The sequence below is a fragment of the Malus sylvestris genome, chromosome 5, assembly GCF_916048215.2.
Source record: "Malus sylvestris chromosome 5, drMalSylv7.2, whole genome shotgun sequence".
In the NCBI taxonomy this organism is placed as follows: Eukaryota; Viridiplantae; Streptophyta; class Magnoliopsida; order Rosales; family Rosaceae; genus Malus; species Malus sylvestris.
Window position 1 is genome coordinate 7,401,555 of NC_062264.1, and position 21,165 is coordinate 7,422,719.

General features: G+C 38.9%; 2 protein-coding genes and 1 long non-coding RNA gene across 3 annotated transcripts; all 3 read right to left on the reverse strand.

Annotated features, from left to right (window-relative positions):
• Window positions 1-87: 87 nt before the first annotated feature.
• On the reverse strand, window positions 88-1,211 carry LOC126622115 (uncharacterized). The gene has a single exon (XM_050290774.1). The coding sequence runs from the start codon at window positions 1,090-1,092 to the stop codon at window positions 403-405; it is 690 nt and encodes a 229-aa protein (XP_050146731.1). The 5' UTR covers window positions 1,093-1,211; the 3' UTR covers window positions 88-402.
• An 11,740-nt stretch (window positions 1,212-12,951) lies between these two features.
• On the reverse strand, window positions 12,952-16,897 carry LOC126622121 (uncharacterized). Its single transcript, XR_007623338.1, has 2 exons — window positions 16,820-16,897; window positions 12,952-13,210 (listed from the first exon to the last, which is right to left on the reverse strand). It is a non-coding gene; the product is annotated as an uncharacterized LOC126622121 (long non-coding RNA).
• On the reverse strand, window positions 13,634-15,408 carry LOC126622107 (uncharacterized). The gene has a single exon (XM_050290765.1). The coding sequence runs from the start codon at window positions 15,270-15,272 to the stop codon at window positions 13,989-13,991; it is 1,284 nt and encodes a 427-aa protein (XP_050146722.1). The 5' UTR covers window positions 15,273-15,408; the 3' UTR covers window positions 13,634-13,988.
• Window positions 16,898-21,165: the final 4,268 nt, after the last annotated feature.

A 21,165-nucleotide genomic window follows, 5' to 3' on the forward strand; every position in this document is an offset into this window, starting at 1 on the left:
CAACAAAATGGATTAGTCAAATAGATATATCTGACTACCTCCAGCATCCACTCTCTGGTCCAGTAGCCCTCCTCCTCCCACATGGGATATCAAGTAAAATTCACTCATACAGCTGCCGCAAACATCACATGAATTCACAGCAAACAGCATATATTTTAAACAGTATTTGGTATACAGAATATACATAAATAATATACAGAATCAAACAGCAGAGATCATACACTAGTGTTCCTTCGTTGTCTATGGAGTTAAGGACATATTAATCCCAGTAAAATATTATATATTTTCCGAATTACATGTCCTCCTCGAAGCAAAAGCCAAGAAAAAACTAAAAATAAATTTAGAAACGAAAAACACACAATTAAGATGAGTGATCGATCGAGGACAATAGGGATCGTAAACTCATCGGGAACGGCGATTAATCAGACGATAAGAAGTTGTACTCGGCCTTTGAACGTGTATGATTGATTCAGAAACTGCACAAGTTGTCTTACAAGATAATGCAGAAAGATTTAAAAATCCAAACCTTTCACTCACACTCCTTGAGACCTTGGCAGCACCACTTGAGTATCCTTGATCATCGTCGTTGTTGTTGCCGTCGTCGTCCTTGGAACACTCAACTAGTGCAGCAAAGAAAGGATCCCTTGGGAGATTAGCAGTATGCCTTTTGGAGTTGTGTCTGATCTGAATAATATCATCCATGATCAACTTCTTGGAGGAGATCTTCTGAGTACTGAGTGTGGGAGGAGGCTGTGGGAGACGCTTCAATGAGGAATGTAATTGTAATTCCTTGTTGTTGCTGCTAGGTTTCTTTGGAATACCGGGAAAATGTTCCCAAGAGAATGGGACACCGGAAAACGGGAGCGGGGTTGCCGGACTAATAGGAGGAGAAGAATCATGGTCGAGATTACAGGACGATGATACGAAAGATGAAGACGACGACCACGATGAGGAGGAAGAAAATGATGGTGTTCTTTGAGAAGAATATTGATACTTCTTCATGGCTGGAAATATTGTGTCACAATTTTTTGAGACAGTTTGGGTTTGGCATCGTCCACCATTTACATGATCAGAAGGTGAGGAGGACTCCATGTGATATATGGAAAGTACTTTCGATTCACCCTTTCCAGCTTTCTCTGTATAAATATTGGATGTTGCTACGTACAGATCCCATTGTCTCTTTAAATATTGTAAAAATGTATTCAATGATGATTATTGTATTCATTAACTTGTAAAACGACCCGAGGAGAATTGATCAATATGACAAAGTAAGGAGAGAGACGAGGACTGTCACTCATGACTACCATGTATTGATATTTTTATTTCAAATGTTACGTGACAAGTTTTGACTTATTGTGTGGCTTAATTAGCTCATATTCCTCATTTCTAGGCATGTCTACTTAGAAAGATTGGGAGTTGGGGTCAATTTGATTCTCGAATTCTATGCCTTTATTAAAATATAGGAAAGAAAATCAGTTCACCTCTAAAATTTCTCATGCGTTTACTAACACGTTAGAAATCTAAATAACAGAAATCAAACTATAGAGTGCTAGCTTATTGGGAAATTTGGAAAAATAACCAAAATTAGAACTCTAAATAGAATTATAGCCACCCTTTTAAATTTATGATAATTATAACCAAAATCTAATATAAAAATACTAATACACCCTTATGATTAAAACTTTTTACAAAACAAATCCAAAGAAATTCAAAGTCTCACTTCAGCAACCTAGACAATTCTAGCCTTCTCAAAAAGCTCAAAAGCTCAGCCAATTTCTGATGAGAAGTTTTATTAAGCTCTTGGTTATTTTTTCATCTGATATTAACAATTACTTTTCTAAATTTTTCAAAAATCCCAATCTTTGTCATCTTCTTCCCATCCCAGCAAAACCCAGAGGTTGGAGCCTCACGCAACGTTACAATGTATTTTTGGAAGACAATCATATCATTTATTCAAGGTAACCACTAAGCAGGCTCTCCCCCTTTATTTCCCTCTTGCATTTCTCTTTGTTGAAGATCAAATTGGATTTAAGTACACGTTAAAATCAAATTGGGCTGTGATCTTGTTGACCCTAAAAACTACCTAGCCTATGTGGCGCGCAGGGCGAGTAACTAATGAGCTAACTACGTCCTTTAGTTGATGTGGGGCATGCCAACTCGTCGGCTGAGGAGTAAAATGTGTTGATGTTGCGTTGAGTGTGCGACTGACTTCTCGATCTTGCGACTGTGGCCGAGGAAGGAACATGTCTTGGCCTTTGGGTTCTAAAGCCTGAAGACTAGGCTACTAATTCTGCAAAGTTCACAAATCGTCGGCGTCGGATTCGGTCACAGTGATTATATTTGTAAGGGTATAAGCATGCCGAATCGACACTAGAGTATAGGGGCACAGATACTCAAAACAGATATATGTTTTGATGGTAAATGTGGTTCCGCCGTCAGAATGTCGAACTCTAAAGCTTACTTGTGAGTATCCAATCATAAAACAACTCGGCGTTCAATGTGTTGAGCCCTAGTAAACTGTAACACCTCACCTCGCCGAAAAGGCTAATGAGATGACCTTTGCCAATAAAGACCCGAAAGTCTTTCTCGACCGCGACTTGGATAGACAACCAGTCAGCTTCGACGCAGTGCTGTTTTTCCAAACTGAAGGTGTTCCGTGGTCGGCTGGTTCTACGGCGATAGTGCTATTTATCCAAACTGAAGGTATCACCGGTTGCCTTCACAGTGTTGTTTATCCAAACTGAAGATGTGTTGCCGGAAAGAGAAAATAAAGATCTCAAGGCTGTTGAGAGAGTTTGTGCAGGGCAATTTGTGTATTAAATTAGAGATGCTTGAATGATGCACTCCTCCCTTTATTTATAGTAACAAACCTGCTTCTGATCGAATCAAAACTATATTCGGATTAGGACTCCTTACCCGGATCCAATCTTATCTCGGCCAGTCCTACTTCTATTAGGACTTTGAACTCCACCCCTAATCAGGCCGCATTCATTCCCAAGTTTCAGCATCCTCATCCTGCTGAGACTCCTTCTTGTATCAGGATTCAACTACCCCATCTGTCCGTCTTACAATGGAACTCACCCACTTCCTCTTTATCTGGAGTATTCCACTTTTTGATAGGACACAGGTGGCCTTGGCTATGCAGCCCATGAACCAAATGACCCCCAGCGACCCTTGAGCAAGGCTTCCGGGCCGAGAACAATTCTAAACTCGGCCCAAACCATTATTTTGGGCCCAAACAGATCTGTAACAAGATTTATAGAAAAAGGATTGTGCTTTTTGTGGATTAGTTGTTTGCGGAGTTAATTTCCAAAATAAAAGGTGTTGGAATCAGATAACACCAAAACGAGTTTTGTGGTTACCGCTCTAATCTTTGCAATGGTGGGCATAATTACTTCCCTCATTGTTAAAATGGTATATTAGTATTTTTATATCAACTTTTGGTTCTAATTATAATAAAATTAAAAGTATGACTATAATTCTATATGAGGTCTAAATTTTGGTTATTTTTCTAAATTTCCCTAGCTTATTTGATTCTTCTTATTTTTCGTATTTGTAAGTTCTCTTGTTCATTCTTTATTCCATTTTTGGTAAGTATACATTATGAAATATTCGTTCTAATAAAAGATAAAAATTAAAGACCAGTGAAACAATGACTATAGTTAACCTGTTTGGTAGAGTTTTAAGTTCAATTAATATGAATAACGAATTTGATACTAAATAATTACGTTTAACAATCAACATGAACAGAATGAGAATTTGAGTAACGATGTGGTGATCATAATGACATGTTCTGGAATTGTCTAGTGTGGTGGGGTTATATTTTACAAGGAGGAGTGGTTGGGAGGAATCACGTGAACATGGGTTCAAGTCAATTAACAAATCCCTAAAAGCCTCTTTAAGATTTGTGTGTTTCTTTAGGTCAAATTTTTATTTTTTTTTAGAAACGATAGATTTATTAGATTAAAAAGTCGATCAGATTTGAATTTACATTGTGGTGTAAGATAAATACTTATTTTCATCTGTGGTAGAAGGTGACTTGTATGTATTCAATACTGTGTTTCTTCTATATTTTCTTTTGTTTATTTTTTTATTTTTTTATTTTTCATTGGCGAAATTAATGGGAAACAAATTGACATATCATATATATAGAAAGAGGGTTTTTAATAAAGAAATAAGTAGCCTCCAATCAAGATAGCTACTACCTTCACACATTCATCTATATATCTTAATCAGTGTTCAAGAACCTTTGCTTTTTTTCTTTAACAAATTAATCAAATTAGTGCAAAACTAATCACTTAATGCAAGATGGTAATTTGTGATCGGAGGCATTAATTCAATATTTTTGAAGTGACAGTGAATAAACCGCATTCAATATGAAAATGAGAATGCCAATGACTCCACAAAAACATGAATTACGACATGACAAGATTTTGTCGTTTGTCCATCGGTTATTGTCTAGTTTGGCTAGATCCTCCAATATGATAAAAGATGTCACTTTTTAATACTCGTTATGTGCTTCATTCAAGTGTCTATAAAACATTTCATACTCTTTTTATTAAAAGGTGAACTGTCGATCTAGTTCTTAAATTTTAATCTGAGTAAAAATTAAGTTCCTAAGTTATTTTTTCCGAAAAATTAGTCCTCAAACTTGTAAAATCTAAAAGTACATCTTTAATATTAGATTCGAATATATTGTATTCACTTTTTCGTCAATTTAAGTCACATGATTTGCATGTTATCACTGTAGAGAGTAGATTAGTACTTTTCATAGTTTAAGGACTTAATTTTTTTTTTTCCAAAGAAAGAGTGTATGAAGTTAACTTTGAAAGGTAATTAGACGTTAGATTCACAACCTATATGCAACATTAAAGGCTTATAGTCAAGAAAATGGCTGCAATATCCTTTCAAATGTGTCATGTGAATTAAGTTGACGAAAAATTGGAAAAAAATAGCTTTTACTATAATATTAGGGATGAAATTAGCATTTTTTTAATGAATTCAATGACTTATTTTGCTGAAAAAAATAATTTAGGGATCTAATAATTCATTGAGATGATAATTTAAGAACTAAATTAGCAGTTCACTCTTTATTATAAATTAAAAGAAAAAAACATAAAGAAAACATCTTCATCCTTGCATGGAATTTTGTCATGTACAAGTACAACATTGTATGCTCAGACTCCTAAAAGTTGTTGTATTCAAAGTCTACCAAATAAGTAGAGGATTAATGTTTTAGAAGTCTCTATATGTCCAAAACGCACTCATTGTGTTGCATTGTGGACCAAAAAGCATTGGCATTCGAAGCTCATTATTCGCTTTCTGCAAAATTTTCCAAAGATGTAATTATTATGAGATTGAAAGCGTGCTGAAACAACATATGATGACCAACAAGTTGGTACGCATTTTCGGATGAATCCGATAGGAAATATCTCTTTATAATTTCAATCCAAAAAGTAAAAGTTTTGGAACTGGATGTTAATTCCAATTTCGCAATTTCATAAACTCGTGGAATCTCACGAATTGTATTAGTTTTAAAATTTCAAAATTATGGGAGTTGTATATCTTCATTTATACAAAGATCAAAAGTATTTCATTTCCGTGACTCTCTCTACATAATATATACTTTTATAGTTCTCATGTTTTTTTTTTTTTGTATGTATTTTTGGAATTTTAGTTTCGAATTTGAATCAAATGAAATATTTGAAACTTGGTTATTTCCCCTTCGACATTACCCTATCTAGGTCATGAGCGTAATGAAGAAACAAGCTGAAGTGTGGATATTTGTATTATTGCTGATTACATAATGGTAACGATAAACTAGTCGATGACTCACATGTGAGAAACTATGCAAATCCGAATTGAGCCTAAGCAAATTCCTATAGAATCTCTAGTTTGAGAGGGCAGAGCTGCCCTAGTCTGATAGATCCTCGATCGACCTTAACTCCAAGAAGCCACGAGAGAACTCGAAGAGAGAGAGAGAGAGAGAGAACAAAAGGAATTCCAATATTATTTCATAACTGTTTTTCTGTTTCTTACAAACCTCACTATATAGTTTCTGTTCACCCTAACTAATCGTATCCAATTACAACTATATCAATAACCTCCTAACAACCTTATTACACTAATACCACTCAAGAAGCCAATTGATGCCGATCACAACCCCACTTAGCTACTAGTAAATCTCATCAGAATCGTAACATTACTCCCCCCTTTGAAATGAGCCTTGTCCTCAAGGCTGTAAGGCAGGAATGGAGGCAATCTGCGATCCCAAAAGAGCCTCAGATGCTGAGTCCTCGTGTATCAAGCCAACATCATGAATAGATGGTAAAGAAATAGTAGGAACAACTGAAGTCCCTAATTTCTTTTTGAGACAGGAAACATGAAAGACTGGATGAATCTTAGAATGATGTGGAAGTTTCAATTTATATGCCACAGAACCCACGCGAGCCAGAATCTCAAAAGGACCATAGAAGCGAGGATGCAGTTTATGGAAAGGATGCAAAGCTAAGGATTTCTGGTGATAGGGAACCAACCGGAGATAAACAAAATCCCCGACATCAAATGAGCGTTCAGTTCTGTGCTTATTGGCTTGAGTTGTCATCCGTTCCTGAGCAGCTGCCAAGTTAGTTTTCAAGAGTGATAAAACACGGTTTCTCTCTTGCAAACAGTGATCCACCATATCAACTTTTGTCGTGCCTGATTCATAGAGTGGAACACGGGGTGGTGACTGACCATACACTACTTCATAAGGTGTCATTTTAGCTGCAGAATGGTAGGATGTGTTGTAGCTCCATTCTGCCCAAGGAAGCCATTTCAACCATTGCTTAGGTTGTAAGCTACAGAAACAGCGAAGATAGGTTTCCAAACATCGATTTAGAACTTCAGTCTGGCCGTCAGTTTGAGGATGGAACCCAGAACTAAAACAGAGCTTAGAACCTTGGAGTTTAAAAAATTCTCGCCAAAATGAGCTGATGAAAACGAGGTCTCGATCCGAAACAATAGAGGAAGGCATGCCGTGCAATTTGAATATGTGATCAGTGAATATTTGGGCCACTGAATGAGCCGTATATGGGTGAGCTAATGGTAAAAAATGGGCAGCTTTGGAGAATCTGTCGACAATGACAAAGATAACTGATTTTCCTTTGCAAGGAGGAAGCCCTGTGATAAAATCCATAGCTATATCAGACCAAATTCGCTGAGGGATAGGAAGTGGATGAAGAAGTCCAGCCGGGGCAAGTGTTTCATACTTATTCTTCTGACAGATATCACATTCAGCAACCATTTCCTTGATATTATTCTTCATACCCTCCCAATAAAAAGAACGAGATAGCCGCTTATAGGTCTTAAGAAAACCTTTATGGCCTGCAGATGGTGTACAGTGGTGTTCTTCAAAGAGTTTAAATCGCCATGGACTTGTAGGACTGAGAACAATCCTATTTTTATACTTCAAAAACCCATTATCAATCTGGTATTTAAGCAAATTCAACGGTGCAGAATCAGAGGGTGGTTGTACAACAGCTCGAGATTTCTGTATGATCCAGTCATCTTTTTCAATGTGTCGTCGTAAATCATCCATCCAAGACATATAAGGGTACGACAATGCGAGTAGCATACTATTGACATCGAGACATTCCACTGGAACTGTAGCATTATCACTCGGATCACTGTCCTCAACGAGACTTGAAACTAGAGCAAGGTCAGCATGAGGAGAAGGAACTGTAGGAATCCGAGATAAAGCATCAGCTGCTCTATTTTCGCTGCCCTTCTTGTATTGGATTTCGTAATCAAATCCAAGTAATTTGGAGACCCATCGTTGCTGGATAGGCGAATTAACTCTGTTTTGAAGAAAATACTTGAGACTGTGGTGATCTGACTTGATAATAAAGTGGTTCCCAAGCAAATAGGATTGCCACTTGTTAACTGCATGCAACACAGCTAACATCTCCCTTTCGTATGTAGACAATGCCCGATTTTTTGGTCCAAGAGCTTGGCTAAGAAAAGCAATAGGTCGACCTTCTTGCTGCAGGACTGCTCCAATTCCAGTACCCGAGGCATCAGTCTCAATAATAAATGGTTTTGAAAAATTGGGAAGTGCCAAAACCTGAGGAGACATCATAACATTTTTCAGTTCCAGAAATGCATCAGTGGCTGCAGAACTCCAAGTAAAGCTATCCTTTTTTATGAGCTGAGTCAAGGGTGCACTGATTCGTCCAAAGTGAGGAATAAACCTCCTATAATACCCCGTTAAGCCAAGAAAACCCCTTAAAGCCTTCACAGAAGTAGGCAGAGGCCAATCTGCAATAGCTTTCAATTTTGAAGGGTCAGCAGCGACTCCCCTCTGAGAAACAACATGGCCCAAGTACTCGATTTGAGTTTGTCCAAAAGCACACTTGGACATTTTCACAAACAACTGATGATCTTGGAGTAAACTGAGGGCAAGACCCAAATGATGCAAGTGTAATTCCCAAGAGGCACTATAGATGAGAATATCATCAAAGAAAACTAGGATGAACTTCCGTAAATAAGGCCGAAAAATTGTATTCATCAGACTCTGCAAAGATGCAGGAGCATTTGTGAGACCAAAAGGCATAACGAGGAACTCATAATGGCCTTCATGAGTTCGAAAAGCAGTCTTCTCAATGTCGTTGGGGGACATACGGATTTGATGATAACCGGACCGAAGATCTAATTTGGAAAAATACGTGGCACCAAAAAGTTCATCCAACAATTCATCAATTAATGGGATAGGATACTTGTCCTTGATGGTAAGTAAGTTGAGTGCCCGATAATCCATGCACATCCTCCAAGTACCTTCTTTTTTTCTTCACCAAGAGCACTGGAGATGAGAAAGGGCTATGGCTTGGCCTTATAAAACCAGAATCTAAAAGCTCCTTGACACACTTCTCGATTTCAGTTTTTTGAAAAGGGCCATACTTATAAGGTCTAGCACTCGGAGGTTTGCTTCCTGGCAACAATGGTATCCTATGATCCTGTGATCGTGATGGAGGGAGGCCAGATGGGGATTGAAAAATAGGCTGATACTGTGCTAACAAAACTTGCAGATCATGTTCTTGGAGGGAAGTCAACTGAGAGTGATTGGTTGGACTGGAGTGTTCTGCACTAACTTGTAAAACAAATAAGGCAGCGCCTAAACAATGATCCTGAGATAGTAACTTGTCCATTTGTAAGGAAGAAATGGATTGAGGCTCTTGAGAATGAGGACTGGATATGGAGAAAGTGGTATTGCCCACTACAAACTGCATAACCATTCTTTCAAAATCCCATAACACCGGTCCTAATGTCCTCAACCATTGGACGCCCAAAACAATGTCACATTCACCCAAGGGAAGAGCAAAGAAATCGAGCACAGCAGCATAATTTTGTATTCTAATAGAAACTTTAGCTAAACAACCCGTACTAGTGAGTGATCCCCCATCTGCAATCTTCACAGTAAATGGGTGTGTAGTATCCAAATGACCTTTCAACTGTTTAACCAGTGCAATATCAATGAAATTATGTGAACTTCCCGAATCTACCAAGAAAATAGCAGGACAATTGAATACTAACCCTTGTATTTTCATAGTTCTGATGGACTTTGGAGCAGGCATCCCATAAACTGCACAGGCAGTAACCTCAGGCTCGTCATGAGTCTCTGAATGGTGCTCTACAAGGTCTCCATCATCATACATATCCAAGAGTAGCACTTGCCGTTTTGGACCCGCACAAACATGCTCCCGCGAAAATTTTTCATCACAATTGAAACACAATTTGTTCTTTCTTTGAAACTCAATTTCCGCTGCTGTTAAACGCCTAAATTGCTCAGATCTCGAAGAATGCTCAAGCTTTGGTGTGTTAGTGATATCAGATAATGGTGGAGGCTTGAACTGGGGTGCAGAAGAATAATTTCTTGGAAAAGATCGGACCTTCAACTCTGCCAATTTGGCATCAACCTGTTGAGAGTACGCAATGGCTTCATGAACATCGAATGGCTTCAAAATCTTGACATCATGGCGAATTTCAGGCTTTAATCCCCCAATAAAACAACTTTTCAAGAGACCAGGAGTCATTTCGATGGTCCGATTTGCTAACCGCCGGAATGCCATGATATAATCCCGTAGCAGCCCAGATTGGCGAAGCTTCACCAAGTTTTCAGTGCAATCGAGGAGATCAGATGAACCAAATTCCCTGCAGAAAATCTTTGTAAAATCTTCCCACTTAGGATAATTCTTGACACAATTAACCCATTGAAACCATTGAAGCGCTTCCCCCTCCATATGGAAAGAAGCCATACGAACTTTCTTGTCGGCCGGAATATCAAAGTAATCGAAGTAATGTTCTGCCTTATAAATCCACCCCAGAGGATCATCCCCTTCCTGGAAGCGAGGGAAATCAAGTTTAACCAAAGGAGGTCGTGGTTGAAACCCTAAATCGTGGCGGTTGAGATGCTGGGTTCTTGAATCATCATGCAAATTGGGGTCAAATTGAGTTGCCTCTGATGACTCGCCCGGACCCAATACCCCTTTCTCCAAAAATTCGCGATGAAGTTTCTCGATTCGGGCATCCGACGAACCTTGACGCTCTTCCATGGCGTCAAACCTTTGCAGTAGTGTCGCGAGAGTGCTGTTAATCGCAGCAAGCTGATTCTGTGATTCCATAGCTTTCTTCGTCGATGTACGAGTCATACGGCAGCAGAGAAGGGATGGAGGAACAAGACTAGCTCGATACCAATGATAGATCCTCGATCGACCTTAACTCCAAGAAGCCACGAGAGAACTCGAAGAGAGAGAGAGAGAGAGAGAACAAAAGGAATTCCAATATTATTTCATAACTGTTTTTCTGTTTCTTACAAACCTCACTATATAGTTTCTGTTCACCCTAACTAATCGTATCCAATTACAACTATATCAATAACCTCCTAACAACCTTATTACACTAATACCACTCAAGAAGCCAATTGATGCCGATCACAACCCCACTTAGCTACTAGTAAATCTCATCAGAATCGTAACATAGTCACGCATGTCCCACCCAATTTGAGAGGGTGGATGTGCGCTAGTCAACCAACTTTCTCTACACAATGAGTATATGTTACTCGTGTGAAAGTGGAACTCAATATATGGCCAAGTCCTTAATTGGAACGATTAAAATTACTACGCAAAGAAAATTGCTCCGATAGAAAGTACTTTGCACCCAAAAGAAATAACATACAATGAGAACTAGTGTTGTACAACACATTTCATGAGATTCTATGCTCATCACAAAAACTCTATGGTGCTATGGAGTAAGTGATGCTTTGAATTTTTAACCGTTAAATATTTGTTTATAAGTTTTTTACTAAGGATGTAACATTTAAAAAACCATGAGTATCCGACACTCATGAGCATCATAGAAAATCCCTCGTTATCAACCCCATTACCCAAAAGACTCTGACCACACTGCAACTCTATAAAGTTGTTCGTCCATGACATCCAACCCAAATGCCTTGGTACTTATCAGAAAATAATAAAACGAATGAGACGTTGAACAAAGAAAGAGATGGTTTCCTAACCATGAGAATTGTCTTCCCATAGTCAACCGCTAAAGCCTATGACCACTTCCATGGTTTCCTAACCATGGACGCGTCTCAGAATTTCTCACAATGATAAATTTACCTTTGGAATTCTTCCTAAGAGTCTACTCAACATAAGCCCCACAGAAACAAACAAAAGGAATGATAAAACCCCCCGGTTCACTGGAACCACGGCTCCCCATATGATAAATTGACTATTTACAGACAGAGAGACAACTTTTTGTCAGTCCAAAATGAACCAATTTAGCTCACCCAAGAAGTTCAAGCAATCCGGAAGGCTAAGGTTAGGAGTTAGCTAATGAAGGCCAGTATGCACCAATATAAAGCCAAAGAAAAGCTTTCACACAGGCTAACCAGTCAACAAGCCTAAAATGATATGGTGCTACTATGACTTTGGTGTCTCCCACAAATCGTCAACTTAAAAAGCTAATGATTTACATATTCAAACCAACATATGAGGTTCTTAAGTCCGGCAGCGGCAAGGGCCTAGAGGCTGGGAATGACAATTATAACCGTTAAAACCGATAACCGTGGATAACAAACCGAATGGATTGGATTTAGGTATGAAAATTTAGGTATATTTTGGATATAGGGAAAAACCGTGAATAATATTTGGTTATGGTTTTCAATATGATTATAGGAGTTCCCCATCCATATCCGTCCCCGAATCCGAATCGAATTATATATAATATAATAGTATTTATATACAATTATATATAATATATATATTATTCACTGAATTCATTACCTTGAGAATACAGAAGTTGCACTGTGTGAATTGCATTTTATGGGCGTTGTTTAAAAAGTTATGATATGAATCAAAATCTATGAATAATCGAGACCAATAGTACTTATGGAAGATATTAAAGATCAGCCAACATTATTAATGTTTAACTTTAATTTTTATGCTTCACAAGATCCATTCATTAAATCATCTTATACATCAAATATTTAATGACAAAATTAATATTTACTAAATTATCATGCGTCAATTAAACAAATATATTTTTTGTATTGAAGAATATGAGTATAACCGTTAACCGATGGGGAATCCGTTACCCGATGGATATAATTATGGATAATTCCTGATGGTTAATTGGCGGTTAAGGATATGGTTAATTTTCATGATTATGGGGATGAATATAACATTTCTGTTCCGAACCAAAACGTTGCTAGAGCCTAGGCAGCTTCTTCTTTCTTCTTTCTTATTTTTTTTTATTGTAATTAAATTAATTATATATAACATACAAAATTATAAATAAGTGTTTACCTATTTTTAAAAAAAAATACATAATTGTCTTAAGATACATAAATTACAAAATAGAATCATATATAAAGTATAAAGTATTAGAACATATTGAAAACATGGGGAACAAGTATCCAACAAGCTTCTCACAATTGATTAAAAAAATAAAATACAAAATGAAATTTATCTATTTTTTGTCTAAGCAAGAGTCTTGACCTAAGTCATTTTCTTAAAGGTCGTACCCAGTGCACAAGGCTCCCGCTTTACGCAGGATCTGGGAGAGGTGAATGTCAGCTAGCCTTACCCCCATTTATGGAGAGGCTGCTCCCAAGTCTCGAACCCGAGACCTACCGCTCATGGGCGAAGGCACTTGCCATCGCACCAAGTGCGACCTCTACCTAAGTCATTTTCTTAAATAAAAACAAATACAATAAAAAAAGTCAAAGAACAGACCAGCTCGACTAGACCGTCTAGGCAGGCTGGGCGGGTGACTAGACCGCCTAGGCAGGCGGGTCTAGGTGGGTGCCTAAGCAAGTATGGGCGCTCTTTCTTATTTTCTAAACGCCTAGAGATTAATCGGAGATGTGGTCAGCCGCCTAGAGATTAATTGGGACGGTGGTTAACCACCTAACGCCTAGGGTAGGGACATTTAGAACAATGATTACTGGTTTGAAAAGATCAGCCGTCACAAGATAGTGTATCAGTGAAGGGAAAAGCGCATGCCAAAAACAAAAACAAATAGAGCATCACTGAATTAGATGACAATACAGGATCAGAATGCATTACAATGACGAGATGAAAACAGAACGCAAACATAACTAAATGTTAAACTGCATACATTATAATTCAGAAGGTAACATTTCAGTCTATTTCGCGAGTACAAGATCAATGAAAAACAATACATCGCTCGAGAAAGTTGAGAGCATGTACATAAGAAACAAGCCTTAACGAAATACACAAGGGCATAGTTCATAACATTTAACTCACCACAAGAAAACCTTTATCAATGAATCATAAGCTACACGTCACTAGAATGGATCTACAAACACAAAAAACCGACTGACGAACATAACATTAACCGACAGCAAAGGCTTTCAACAGTTGAATATATAGCTATACATCATCCAATGTGCGAAGCCAAATAAGCATACAAACCAGCCAACTACTTACTCATTTTGAGACCAAATAAACTTCGGGTTTTTTAGCTTTGCTCGGGGTGTTAGCATTTGAAGACGAATTAGCAGCCGCAGAATTATTGGCAGCCTCACGTGCCCTCTTATCAAGCTGAATGAGACTCTGGGTAGCCAAAATTGCCTGGGGCACCAAATCATGAGACGCCCGAGCATACAATCGCTTTACTGCAACAGAAGCGGCATCCTTAACATCCTGAGAATTCAATGGGGCCAACAAACAATGCCCCAGTATTCGCAATGCAGGCTGCAATAGCTCCCAAGGTAATGGAATTCTGGATCCCTTTGACTCCAAATGTACACCATTGCTACCAGTTTTCTCAATTCTCACCGTCAACTGACCCATTTCTTCGGTCACATCGTCGATCTCATCATTGGCGCCCTCTAAGAACAATCCCGGATTCATATCCGGCTCGTTGGTATCATCATCACCGAATTGTCGCAGACAAGAGCAATCCTGGCCGGCCCAAGAAGCTAGGAATCGACAAAAGTCGATCTTGGACCAAGTGGGCATCTGGGAAATGTGCTTGTAATAGGAATCGAGGGCAACGCCGACGATGCAGGCACGTTTCGTGGACTTCACCGCGACCTGGGGCTCAAGCGGCGGAGACAAAACCCCAATGGATTGGTGGGGGGCAGTGGAGAGAGTGAGGGCGTTGGACTTGTTGAGGCGAGGGGTGTGGTAGAGAGAGGGCTGAGAGAGATCGGGAATCGAAACGACGACGGGCTTGCCGTTTCGAGCCTTGGTCTCGGCGGCGTAAAGGGCGAGGAGAACGGCTTCGAAGCCGGCGAGGGAGGGAAGAGAGGGGGAGTCAGAGGAGGGAGAGTGGACTCGGGAGAGGTAGAGACCGGAGAGGAGGGGGAGGAAGGAGAAAACGACGAGGCGTAGATGGGGGTCGGAGGAGAGAAAGGTGTCGTAAAGCCACTGACAGAGGGGGTCGGATCCTGAGCCTGAGAGAGGGGAGGAGAGGGCAGAAGATACGGCGTCGTAGGATTGAAGGGAAGAGAGAAGGGAGAGGGCGGGGCGATCGGAGTCGGCGAGGGAAGAGAGGGATTGGGAGAGGGAAGAATCGAGAAGAGAGGACAAGGAGTGGATGCGGAAGCGGGCTTTGGAGATGGACTCCCACCAGGAGTGCATGGGGTCGTCGGCAGAGACGGAGTTGGAGGTGGAAATAGGGTTAGGGTTGGGTGCGGTGGCGGTGGTGGTAGAGGAGGCAGAGGATGCAGGGGAGTTGGCGCTGTGGTTTAAGTGGTGGAAGTCCATAATGTTGACTTTGGGTTTTGACTGGGTGGGGAAATGTGAGTGAATGAGAGAGAGAGTTCAAATTTCAAAGAGTAGGGATTGTGGTTTATTTCTCCCACACGGGCGGCAGACGTAGAGGGTGGGTTTAAGGCACAAACAGTGGGAGGAGATCACAGCAAGAGCCGGGAGCGAACCACGCCAAAGACTGAACAAGTATTTATCAGAAACATTCGTCAGCATTTTTTAGTCAAGTCACTTATTACTACGGTCTAGTGATATTTCATTTTACTTATAAGTAAGAGGTTTTAGGTTCAATTCTCGCTAGACGAATTTGAATTATATTATTATGCCTCGCCAATTATGAGGTTGTTGACCCTAGAAACTACCAAGCCTACGTGGTGCGCAGGCCGAGTAATCTATAAGCTAACTACGTCCTTCGGTGAATGCGGGGCGTGCCAACTCGTCGACCGAGCTCGGCCGAGGAGTAAATTTTGTTGATGTTGCGTTGGGTGCGCGGTTGACTTCTGCGTCTTGCGATTGTGGCCGAGAAAGGAACACGTCTCGGCCTCTTGGGCTCTCGAACCTGAAGACAAGATTACTATTCTTACGAAGTTCAATATCAAATTCGGCTCTCAATGTGCCGAATGTAATAACTGTAACACCTCACTTTGCCGAGAAGGCTGATGAGATGACCTCGACCAATAAGGATTCATAAATCCTTCTCGACCGAGACTTGGATAGGTAATCAACCGTCCTCGCCGCAGTGCTGTTAATGCCAACGGAAGATGCTGCGAGACCGGCTGATTCTACGGTGACAGAGCTATCTATGCCGACTTAAGATATCACCGGTTGCTTTCACAGTGCTGTTGATGCCAACAGAAGATGTGTCAGCGAAAAAGAAAGAAAAAAATCTCAAGTTGTTGAGTTTGCGCAGGGCAGTTTTGTATTGATTTGCAGGGGACTTTCTTCCGTTGCCATTGCATCTGTATTTATAGGACTGATGTACTTACTTGGCACCGCCTGACTCTTATTTCAAATTCCCATATCTGACGTGACTTGATCTTTAAAGGATTTGATCTTTGGTGACGTGGCTTCACCACTTGCTTTCCTCCATCCATCTTCACGGAACCAACCCAAGAAATAAGCATTAAAAACCTAGCCTACCTTATCATCACATCACCAAAAAGACCTACGTTCCTAGGCTTCCTTTAAATGAATATTAAATTCATTTTATCTCATAATTTCATCACATCCATGCATCATGCATGCATCTCAACAAACCATCTTGATCGATTCCGAGCTACGTGCTCACCAACATTTATCCACCATTTATTACCCACTTTTAAATGGATAATAGCAATAAAATACTCCGATGCTCTAATCTACCACACGTTTAAATCCCAAGAACCCCAAATTAAATTGAACTGTACTGCTCACTTTGAAGATATAATTTGCACCTCATCTTGTACAAGAAAATATCAAGATAATTTTTTAAACGATAAATATTATGATAAAAATCATAATATTATCCTTTAACAATAAAAATTATCCCCACTTTTCCATCCGACGGTTGAGAACTATGTTTACTTAACGGCCTTGATTACACGGGCCGATGGTGTAAATTTGGATCCAAACAGAGGCTTACCCACTTCTCTATTCCTTAGTCTAAATAATATAGTTTGTTAAAATATATATATATATGAGTCAAGTATTTCCGTTAACATAGAGTTTATGAGTTAAGTATTCTTCGGTCTACATTCTGATTGGAAGTAATTGCAAGCATAGATGCACCACGACGTATTGTAAGGGTGAACAAGCACTTATTTTTTGTGTTCTTTTCATTATTCGACAAATGTATTTAATACTGTGATTTTTTATGAAATGGTAAAGTAAATTGTCTTTTTATTTTAGCAATGTTAGCAGGAATGAAAACTTAAAACCACAATAGGAGTGACATCATATCTTTTTCTTTTTTTTTCAAGTGCAGACTCTATACCATAGTCTGAAATATCGATAATATCGACGAAATATCGAAGATATTTCGGTTTTTTCGAATCAGGGATATTTCGGAATATATCCATGTACATATCGTACAAATATCGACAATATGGAAGATAATATCGGAAAATATCGATGTCGATAATTTCGCTCACACTTCAGCAATATTTTGTCAAAATATCGCTAAAATATTGAAAATATCGATGTAAAGGAAGGAAAAAAAAAGGAAAAATTTTTCAAGTGCAGACTCTATACCATAGTCTGAAATATCGATAATATCGACGAAATATCGAGGATATTTCGGTTTTTTCGAATCACGGATATTTCGGAACATATCCATATACATATCGTACAAATATCGACAATATGGACGATAATATCGGAAAATATCGATGTCGATAATTTCGCTCACACTTCAGCAATATTTTGTCAAAATATCGGTGTAATATCGCTAAAATATTGAAAATATTGATGTAAAGGAAGGAAAAAAAAAGGAAATTTTTTTCAAGTGCAGACTTTATACCATAGTTTGAAATATCGATAATATCGACGAAATATCGAGGATATTTCGGTTTTTTCGAATCACGGATATTTCGGAACATATCCATATACATATCGTACAAATATCGACAATATGGACGATAATATCGGAAAATATCGATGTTGATAATTTCGCTCACACTTCAGCAATATTTTGTCAAAATATCGGTGTAATATCGCTAAAATATTGAAAATATTGATGTAAAGGAAGGAAAAAAAAGGATAAAGAAGAAAAAAAGGGAAAAAGGGAGGAAAAAAACACAAAGGGGATTTGAACCTCTCACATTTTACTCCTCCAACACCTTAACCACGATTTTTCACTTATGTTTTAATGATAATATGCTAAAATATTTATATTTATATGAGTGGCATGTTAACAATTACATGAAAAACTATTTTGGGGATTTATCATTTGATGAATACTCTTCACAATAAACTTACTCTACACGTAGAGATGATGAAGATAGTGAAAAATTTGAACCTCATAGGAACTTTATGTGGTACTAAATCATCATGTATCTTACCATGCAATGTATAAAGTGTAAAATATTGTAGTAAATCATTATATATAAATGATTATGGTGTGTTTAATCTTTTTTTCATTAATTACTACATATTTTCTAACTTAAATCAGTTAAATCCATCATGTAATGCATTTCCTTCTAATTGTTTTTGATAAACTAATAGATAATTGACAAAATAAACATTCTCAAAAGTTTCAATAAAAATTTCTAAGTTTTTCTTACAATTTCCGTGGTTTTTATTCAATTTGTATCGATATCGATAATATCCTGATATTTCCATCGAAATTTCTATGTTTTTGGATTACCGATATTTCCGATATCATCGATATTTTATACCATGCTCTATACACATCACACTGGAAGAAACAAGTGCAACAAAATATAACCAAAAAAAAAAAAAATAGGGAGCTTAACGAAAAGAGCTTGGGCCAATTTTTTCTTAGTAAAAAGTCACCCTAAACTTTTATTTAACCAAAAGGGCTTGAAATTTAATCATAAGGACAAAACTATTCATATACCAACCCTACAAACATTAAAAACATGGACCAAATTAAAGCCTAACCTGCATTAAAATACTTTTTTCCATAATTACCCCTAACAAAGCCTAACCCAAGCCCGTTAGCCAATTCCCAAATATTACGATTTTACCATATGAATCCTCACTGCCATTAAGGCAGAGCACCAACCAATTTCATCAAACGGTAACTTCGAAGTAGTACAATTCGGGCTAGTTTGGAATTGTGGTGCTTAAAAAAAAAACAGCTTATTAAGAAAATCTGGAATATTAATAAGCTAACTACGTCATTTGGTTATGTGCGGGGCATGCCAACTCAATGGCTGAGCTCGACCAGGGAGTAAAATGTGTTGATGTTGCGTTAAGTGCGTTGCTGACTTCTTGATCTTGCGTTTGCGGCTAAGGAAGGAACGCGTTTCGACCTTTGGGTTCTAGAGCCTGAAGACAAGGTTGCTAGTCTTTGTGAAGTTCACAAATCGTCAGCACCAGATTTGATCACGGTGATTATATTCATAAGAGTGTAAGCATGTCAAACTGGTCCCAGACTATATGGACACAAATACTCGAAAGAGATGTATGTCTTCATCATGTCATTCGGCCGTCGAAATGCCAAACTCTAAAGTGTACTTGTGAATATCCAATCATAAAATAACTCAATGTTCAGCGTGCTAAGCCTAGTAGCCTGTAACACCTTACTTCACCGAGAAGGCTGATGAGATGACTTCTACCAACAAGAACTCAAAAGTCTTTGTCGACCGAGACTTGGATAAATAACCAATCGGTCCAGAAGCAGTGTTGTTTATCCAAACTAAAGGTGCTCCTTGATTGACTGATTCTACGGCTTTAGTGCTGTTTATCAAAACTGAAGATGTGTCGGCAGAAGAAAGGGGAGAAGGATAAAATCTCAAAGGTTGTTGAGAAGCTTTGTGTATGGCAATTTGTGTGTTGAATTGGAGGGGTTTTGAATGATGCACTTCCTCCTTTATTTATAGTAGCAAACCCCTTCATGGCCGAGCTAGAATCATACTCGGATTAGAACTCTTTAACCTAATTTGATTAGGTCTCGGTCAATCCTAACTCCAAAAAGAATTTGAACCAAGCTCTTTAACAAACTAGATTCATCCCCTAATTATTAGCACATTCGGCTTCAAAACTCCTTGTTCCACTAGGAATCGACTACTTCACCCTTTATCTAAACTAATCATCTTCACAACAGGATTTGGCCGATCCTAACTTGATGGCCCACAAGAAAATTCTAGATAAATGCCATTGGGCCGAGAATAATCTAGGCTTGGCCCAAAATAATATTTTGGGCCCAAACATTGCCCCCTCGCTTCTGAGGTCTTTGGCCTTCAAGTCTTGGTCGAGTCTCGACCTTGAAGAAGCAAAATAAACCCTATAGCATATTCCTTTTAATAAACCAAAGGATATTGAAAAGCCTTAAATATCTCGAATACTCCAACCACTCAGGCGCATTTATTAGACACGATTGCATGATTTTTTTTTTAAACTGTCAGATTTGCTGCCATATGGCATCTCCTCAATACAACTGTCTTTCAATAATGACATTTGAGGCATGCGGACACTGAAACGTCCCTTCGCCATAAAAACTTGCTGTCACACACAATCGTGCACCCTCAATTCGCGAGCTTTTTGGCCTCTTCACTTGGATTTCCAAATATCCGTTATGATTACCAAATTATCTGGTTAGATTTACCCCTCATTCTTTCAAAATTAAATTGTTGATCTCCTTCCCAAATGCCTATAAATACCCAGCTTAATTTCACTTGACCTTTTACGCTTTCAAATCTCTAAAATTTCTTACCATTTGCTCTCAGCCTAGAAAATGAACCAAATCTTGAAACCCAGAAACCTTATAGTCTTCATCTATGGCTGCCAACACCTTCATCACCAAACTAGCCGAAGAATGCAACAAGTGCCGAGACTTCATCGATCGAAATGCCATCAAAGTCATTCGATCTGAGTATGATTCAAGCACCCCCCACTAGACCTTGGGACCTCTTTTCAAAGATGACATCCCAAAAACCATTACCTCAATGCTAAAGGCCCACTGCCTAGAACCCTTGTTCCATGGGTATGATTGGTCGAAGGGGGAATCGGCTAAACCCTAAAAAGCTTAGCCTTCGACCCTCGCGACCTAGGTTGCTTGGGTCACCTGGATGGAGAGGCGTATGGAAGACTCTTGGTATCTTCAACACCATAAAGCTCTCGATCATTGAGATCAACATGGATCGAGAACTCCTAATGGCCGCCCTGAGCTTCTGTTGCGTGGCTACCAACACTATGGTCCTTCCCCTCGGCCCCATTGGGCTGACCG

What these genes read in the sequence shown, in the direction of transcription:
- LOC126622115 (XM_050290774.1), bottom strand. Translation starts at nt 1,092, where the DNA reads ATGGAGTCCTCCTCACCTTCTGATCATGTAAATGGTGGACGATGCCAA.
- LOC126622107 (XM_050290765.1), bottom strand. Translation starts at nt 15,272, where the DNA reads ATGGACTTCCACCACTTAAACCACAGCGCCAACTCCCCTGCATCCTCT.